Below are 7,641 nucleotides of genomic sequence, written 5' to 3' on the forward strand. Positions count from 1 at the left end.
TCACGGGACGCCGCGCATGCGGCACGTGCTGTCCCGTGAGCGCGTCGACAAGGCGAAAAGCACGGGGCCAAGAAGCCGGCAAAGCTTCCGGGGTCCGGCACCGCCAAGAGACAGTTGCTCCAACGCCTCACGCGGTCACGCCATCTACATTCTACAAAAGCCATCGGCAAAAGGAACCGAAATGGTACAACTACAAACGAGACGAACGGCAAAGCATCAAACAGCTCATATGATTTTAAGCTGGCCAGTATGTACATCGCGATCTAATTTGATGAGCGTCGCAATGGAGGAGGGGGGGGGGGGTTAGAACAGGGAGAAACCGCGACTCCGACGAACGGCACCGAGATTCTGATTGTCTACGGAGGCTTTTGATTTAGAGCACCAAATCGTCCATTCATTTCGTTTCGTTTCATCTGCGATCATGCCTACGGTGGAAGAGTAGTAGAATCGACAGAGGATGCACTATGCAGATGGACCGGACCGGGCGGCTGTTTTCGATCACCCAGAGGATTCTCCTCGGGAGCGACGCGAAAGACAAACTCCCGGTGAAAAGCAGATGCCGCTCATGTACCACCACCATTGGCAGCGGCGTCGGAGAGCGTGCTGTGGGTGTGATTGATGTCTTCGTCGTGCCTGCCGTTCATCTGCGCGCGCTGTCGCTGAAATGATAGAAACAGACGCGTCAGAAAAAAAGTGCAAAGTGACAGGTGCAGCAAGGACAGTTTGTTCCAGTGTCTAGTAACAGTACTCCATCTAGATGGAGGTTTTGTTTAAAGTAACTAATCTAGGGCTGCGTTTACGGAGAGAGAGAGGTGGGTTAGTTATCTGGCACGGAAGAAATAGTAATAGATTAGTACATGATTAATTAATTATTAATTATTAAAAAATATAAAATAGATTAATATGATTTTTAAAACAACTTTTCTATAAAAAATTTTCATAAAAAATACACTGATTAACAATTCGGAAAGCGTACGCGTGAAAAAAGAGAAGAGTTAGATATCTCACTCGTGTGGCCGAACACGGCCTAGGTCCTCGTACGAGCCACGAGGTTAGTTGTAATCAATCTTAAGATTAAGCGCATCATAATCGCCCGTCCCATAAAAAACAATCTGATATGACATATTTAGTATCACATCTAGATTCATTTTTTAAGAGCAAGTTTGGGACTTGCTATATGGGAGTGGATTGTGCGAACTTGGCAAAGACGAGGGAGGAGAGATGTCAAACCATTGGAAATTGACTTTTTCTCAAATTGCCAAAAAAAAAATCAAGGATAGAGAGGAGACATGGCAATCTGTTTGAGTTGCTCTAAGGACTAAGGGAGTAGTGAATATGGGCAAGTTTTGGGAGTATTAGGGGGTTAAGGGTGTAGTGAATATGGACAAGTTTTGGGAGTATTAGGGGGTGATTGTTTGTCTTTTTTAAGAGCATATTTGCAATAAAAAAATAATTTATAAATAAAAGTTTTATAATATGTATTCTTTGCAATCTAAAAGATAAGATTGAAAAATAAAATTTAGTGAAAAATCCTGAAATTAACTCTAAATGTAAGGTTAAATTCCAATTTTGGCTTATAATCATAAGCGAAAAAACGGGGGTGTTAAGGTATAAGCACTTCAATACCCGATCAGTAGGATCGCCATGGTTCCCGTTTAACAGCTTATGGAACTCTTCCTTCAGTCTGCTGTCTTTCTCCTCCTTCAACCTGCCATCCTTTTCTCTGGTACTCAATGGAAGCAAAGGTACTCCATTTGTACGGTCCGGCATTTCTGCAGAGATATAAGCAAAGCTTGTTACAAGGTGATACCACAGAAATCTTCAGAGAAAGGTAAAGTACAAGTAACAAATGAAAACTGTACCTGCGAGTTTGCTGTCGACGAAGAATACAACTAAATTAACGGTATACCTGCATGGTAAAGGTATATTATAACAGAGGAGGTGGCCAAATAAACAAGTCAAAAAGAGTTTAACATACCAAGCAACAACAACATCCACGGAGTAGTGTTTGCGAGAAGCAATTATAAGAAGACTCTGTATTATAGCCATGAACCAAGCAAGGAGCTTAATAAACCTGAAAAAAGGTCCGCCAGTTGAAATTTAGTTCAGGTCTTGAGGAATACCCTTGGATACAGTTAATGATCAGGGTCTCATAACTTGACAGCGTTCAAACCAGAAAACATTAGTAAGGTCATACCTTTTTGAGCCATATTTGTGGTATGTTCGAACAAAAACAAGAGTAAAAATCATGTGAGATGAAAATATCAGATCACCACAGCCAAAAAGTATTCCACGAGGAACTGCAAAGAAAACACAAAATTCTGTACAATCAGGCTAAATTCCTTGCACTTTATCAAACCAACAAAAGAGACTTACAGTTAATCAGGAGCACTTCGAATACATTGTTGGGTGGTGGAAGAGTAGCCAACTTTGAGCCCTACAAAAGTAAGGCCATCGATGAGATCAGAAATGGTGATTGACAGGTTTACAAGTCCAAATGCAGTACAAGAGTGCATGCAGAATTTTTTTGCTAAAACTGAAACTAAAGGCACCTCACGACAATGGTAGTTTGGACCCGGAAGCTGGGTGGAGTAGAATGTAATAATCCTTAATACCTGAGAAGCCTGGACAAGCAAATATTCAGTTACTTTCCAGTGGCATGCGTAAGACCATATCAGTGGAGAAATAGGAAGAATGCACTCACAACTAGAAAAGCTAGGACCCGGCGCCAGATTAGGACAGTGTAGAATCGTTTGCTATGATAAATAAAAGGATGAAAAGTCCACTGCACATAAAGATACTTGTACGACTCAGCTTGATAAGTAGCAGCACAAAAATGGAATTGCATAAATGCGTGAAAGGAATAACTATATATAAACTTTAATATGCCATGGCCAAGAAGCATATTGACCACCATGTCCTCTCAAAAGAGAAAATGATAATTGATCAGACCTATTATTTATTTATTACTGCTTTGTAGGTATCTAGGTCTGAATGGTCTGTTTTTTCTTGGTTATACGAAATTATCAGTATTAATTAAACAGACAAATGAAAATGCTGCATATAACATGAGTAACAGTAGTCATGACATGTATGTCATAGAATACATACCAAAACAAAGGAGATGAAGATGGAAGAAAATATGCTCTCACTCAGATAACCTTTGTCTTGCCCAAGCTCCTAAAATAAGTAACAATTGGCTGTTATATATTGGTAGCAAATTAACCGATAGCTAAAAGGATAAGGAAATTACTTACTGGAAGGGCCATAAATCCAAGGTCCTGCAGAAGTGGACCAGGTCGATGCAAGTAATGCACTCCTCGAGCAGCCAGCCCGTGAACATACTAATTATAGGGAAAATATTTATGAATCTCCAAAGTAATCCATTAATCAACTGACAAACACAGAAGAATAAGTAACCCTATATAGCTACATGCAGAAAGGAGGACTGAACACAGGAAATTTCCATCGCAGTAAAAAATGAAAGATGTGAATAAACGACAAACAAATTGACCTGTCAGAACTAGTTTTTCCTGTATTTAAGTAGTGATGTACAGATAAAAATTAGGAATTGTGATATTCTAACAATACATCAACTTGTTGACTGAGACTGTCAACCATGATAATGTGAATGTGCAAGACATGAATCACAAGACTTGAGAACACATCTATCTCAGAATGGCAGTCTCATAAAAACACTAGTCTAAAAGTAAATGTTGGTATAAGATATTGGATTAGTGAGTTGATGGATCAGAAGACACCAGCTACCGTCAGAGAGGCTGCTAAACAACCCAAAACAGTTGGATTGAATAGCATTAAGACACAAACTTGTATTTTGGTAGATAAACTGGCTGGACCAAGAATGGTGCCATATTGTTTTTATTTTGGTAGATAAAGTTGGATTGAATGGCTGGACAAGGAACTATTTTGGAAGGTGAACTCAGTTGAAACAGAGAGACAGGCCATTTGGATCATTGCACAAATGTCTTACAGTAAGAGCATGCTCAAAGCATGCGTACCTATGCAGTTTGTCAATAGACCAGCCAAATTTTATGACACTAAAAGGAGAGTTTGGAGATAGCAATCACGGGAAAAATAGGGAGGAAACATTCACAATATGTAGAGCAATAATAATCTTAATTATTTTCCCATGCATGACATGATAATTAATGCGGTAAACTATTCAAAGAAACATAATCCATATTAATTTTGAAAAACAAGATAAATGACATGCTCCAGCATGTCCCGGGAAGAGAAGACGACATAGGCAAAAGTATTCATGAATAAAAAGGTATCGATCATCGACACAGAAAGCGACAATTCACCTCTATTATGCAGCATGTACCACATAAGAGTGTAGCTCCAGGTCAACAAGCATTTGAACAAAGTGTTTGCCCGCTAATTTATCTTGTACTACTCGCCAGTGAATTATTCCAGCAAATTATTCATGTCATGCATACAGCACGACTATTCCTCAGAGGTGTGTGGCATGTTATATCATTCTATTGGTATTTCAAAACCAAAAAGGCAATGTGTTCCCAGGGTATCTTTTCTTCAGAGGGCAGCCCTCTCTTGTTCTTTCCTGAACTCCTGGTCAACCCAGACAGAGTACAGAATGTGGTCCAATATACAACATAGAACGCATGACTAGCTGCAAATTTACCTATTTAAGATCTCGCCTAGTAGCATATTGGTTCCATCAAACAACCTAAGGCCCTATTTTAACACGGCTACACGAAACCCTAAAAACGGCAACATTAACAACAATAAAAAATGCAAATCGAGTTACAAGAGGGGGCAAATTTGGCCACCTCGCATTAACACGGCATTAAAAACCTGTTAACGCACACCACTAGCAATAACCACAGCACGCGCGAAATCAGTAATTCCACGCGCCCCACCGGAAACTAGGGCAGCAAACTGACGAGCTCACCTGAAACACAACTCCGGCGAGGAGCAGTCCCCACTTGTCGCGCAGAAGCGCCAGCTCCACCATCGTCTCCGTGGTCACCTTCCTCCATACCTACACGCTAACAATTTTTCTTTTTTGCAAATTCACACGACGCGATCGACGAAAACCACACCGAAGCAACACAAGAAACCATCCCCCAGAATCGAATCGAACCGAAAAGGAAGAGACCTTGGAAGCCTCCCGCGCTATGTAAATCGTCATGGCCGCACCCCGTGCGACCCCTGCTCCCGCCCCGGCCGCTGCAGCTCCTACTGGGCGACGCGATCACGTCCATGCTCCGATCCGCACATCACGCCTCGGCCCGCCGCATCCCCGCGCGGGATCGCCGCCCGCTCGGCCCCCCCAAACCGGATTACAGGACGCCGACAGCCAGAGCGAGCGGCGGACGGGCCACCCAATTTGGCTCCTCTCCGCCGCCGATGTGGATGGGTAAAGAGGACAGCGGGCAGCTCGCTCGCTCCTCCGCCTGGGGTTTTCCACGCCGCGGCGGCCACGCGTGGGAGGAAGCGACGCGGGCAAGGGCGGCGGCCGACGGCGTGAGCACCGAGACAGACTTGACTTGGGGGTGAGTTGTGGAGAGATCGAGAAAATGGAAGAGGAGAGGGGTGGATTAGTGAAAATGTTGGAGAGTCGAGGGGTTTTATGAAAGAGAAAGCTCGAGGAGAGGTTGGGGTGCGAAGGTCGTGCGGGGTTTTAAGCTAACTGAACCTTTCTTTGGCGAAAAAAAAAAATAACACCTCTCCTCGACTAATGGCGTGTTTAGTTTACAAAATAAAATTGCTGGGTCATGTTTGATCGAATATCAGAAAGTGTTTTTGGACATGAATAAAAAAATTACATAGTTTGCTTTAAAACCGCGAGACGAATCTTTTTAGTCTAATTATGCACTAATTAGGCTCAAATGATTCGTGTCACGATTTCTCTCCTAACTATATAATTAGTTTTTTCAGATATGTTTAATGCTTCATTTAGATGTCCAAAGATTCAATTTAATGTTTTGGGGCAAAAAATTTTTGAACGAAACTAGCCCTAACTTAAACACCATTGTTTGATCCAAGACTGATGATGGAAGTAAAGAAAATAGTTTTAGATTTTTGGTTTTTATACGTCTTTTTTAAGTATTCCAAAAAGTAAGACTGGGAAATAAAAACAATTGAAATATATGTATTAGTCTAGCATATAATTACTATATTATTATAAACTAGCTAGAAAAGTAATGTGTTTCTTTGTAGGCTCATAATTTAATACTGCATTCAGATAAAAAGAAAGATGCATAACTTGATGTTTAAATTAAAAAGGTGGTGATCCATCGATATAAGTGCACACAAAATGTAAATGAATATATAATTGAATGCAAATACAATTCTGATTATGGGCATACTAACTTCATTACAAAATATAAACATTTCTAAATTGTTTAGTATACAATAAAAAGATGTCAAGACATTTCATTTTAGTCATGTTAGTTGTTAATTTTTGAATTTTTAATTGATCTCTTTATAAGCATCTGATTGGCTCTAAAATAATTTAAATGATTGAAATTATGAGAATCAATGTAGAAATATTTATATTATGGTCAAAATTTGAATCATAAAATGATTATATTTGAGACGGAGAGACTAGAAGCTATGAGTTCTAAAAAAAAACAGAATTCATTTTTAAATATTTGTGGTAGGATTAAATAAACTAGTTAGGTGGCTCGCGCATTTGCGTGGCTAGTTAAATAAATGACAATGGTCATTACATAAATTTATTAGAAGCTAAAATACTGGGCATCAAATCTACATTAACATTGATCGATCCATGTTTATCATGTGTTTTGCAAAATCTAATTTATTCCTAGGAGATCCAACTAAATCTAATTCCATACACAAGAGAAATCATTAATTCTAATATTAAATTGTACCCCATCGGTTCTATATTAGTAGATATTTTGTCTATATCTGAATTATCGATGAATATATTATATATGTGTCCAAATTTATCGATATTCATATAAACCTAACCTAATCTAGGGACGGTAATAAAATTTAAACAGGGCTTATTATAAATTGGCGAGCTGTCAAACATGCCCTTGAATTTCCTGACCACGGCGTTCCATCCTGCCGTACATCGTATTTTCTAGCAACACCGTAAATGGAACTACGATAAACAGAATTATTTTTCGTCGATACCTTTCACAGTTCGGAGGATTCAAGATGCAAGTCTCCTGGTCCAGTGGAATCGGCAGTTGCACGAGGCCCCACGGCCACGGCGTTGTAGATAGAGGTCCAGATCGAACGCCCTGTCCTTGTTGCGGATACCGACCCAAGCGACGGAGTGGGCGGATCATGCTACGTGACAAGTCAGTGCTACCGTCCCACGACGAGACAGATAATTCGTGCTCGCGTATTCTTTTTCTTTTTCTAAAAAAATAACTGCTCGAGTATTCAATATCGTATCTACCACATGCAGTGATACCGTAGTTGTCATTGATACTGTATCTAGCGGCAGCTGCAGCAGACTGGGCAGCGATACTTCTACTTGTAGCTTGCATTAATACTGCATCGAATATAACTTATTACTCACACGTCCTTAAATATTTGATGTCGTTGATTATTTTATACATGTTTGAGTATTCGTCTTATTTATTTTTTTAAATACATAAAAGTATATTTAACAATAAATGA

General features: G+C 40.1%; 1 protein-coding gene across 3 annotated transcripts; it reads right to left on the minus strand.

The window, feature by feature from the left end:
* Positions 1–203: 203 nt before the first annotated feature.
* Positions 204–5,615, minus strand: LOC102707872 (phosphatidylinositol:ceramide inositolphosphotransferase-like). 3 transcript variants are annotated; one of them, XM_015837901.2, is made up of 12 exons: positions 5,141–5,615; positions 4,934–5,023; positions 3,258–3,344; positions 3,112–3,180; positions 2,705–2,785; positions 2,553–2,624; positions 2,377–2,437; positions 2,198–2,300; positions 1,979–2,074; positions 1,863–1,892; positions 1,627–1,772; positions 204–659 (listed from the first exon to the last, which is right to left on the minus strand). In XM_015837901.2, exons 1-11 carry the CDS (start codon positions 5,171–5,173, stop codon positions 1,664–1,666), a joined length of 831 nt encoding a protein of 276 aa, XP_015693387.1. In that variant the 5' UTR covers positions 5,174–5,615; the 3' UTR covers positions 204–659; positions 1,627–1,663. The 3 variants fall into 3 exon arrangements, with proteins under 3 accessions (XP_015693387.1, XP_006654493.1, XP_015693386.1); XM_006654430.3 differs by having other exon boundaries at positions 1,863–1,909; XM_015837900.2 differs by having other exon boundaries at positions 1,863–1,909; positions 4,934–5,030.
* Between the last annotated feature and the right edge of the window lie 2,026 nt (positions 5,616–7,641).

Source organism: Oryza brachyantha, chromosome 5 (genome assembly GCF_000231095.2).
Source record: "Oryza brachyantha chromosome 5, ObraRS2, whole genome shotgun sequence".
Classification (NCBI taxonomy): Eukaryota; Viridiplantae; Streptophyta; class Magnoliopsida; order Poales; family Poaceae; genus Oryza; species Oryza brachyantha.

Excerpts from the sequence above, each read along its gene's own strand:
- LOC102707872 (XM_006654430.3), bottom strand. The coding sequence starts at position 5,173 with ATGACGATTTACATAGCGCGGGAGGCTTCCAAG. Across the intron at positions 3,181-3,257 it reads TTGGATTTATGGCCCTTCCA|GAGCTTGGGCAAGACAAAGG; the intron begins GTAAGTAATTTC and ends TACTTATTTTAG. Across the intron at positions 1,910-1,978 it reads GTGGATGTTGTTGTTGCTTG|GTATACCGTTAATTTAGTTG; the intron begins GTATGTTAAACT and ends TTTACCATGCAG.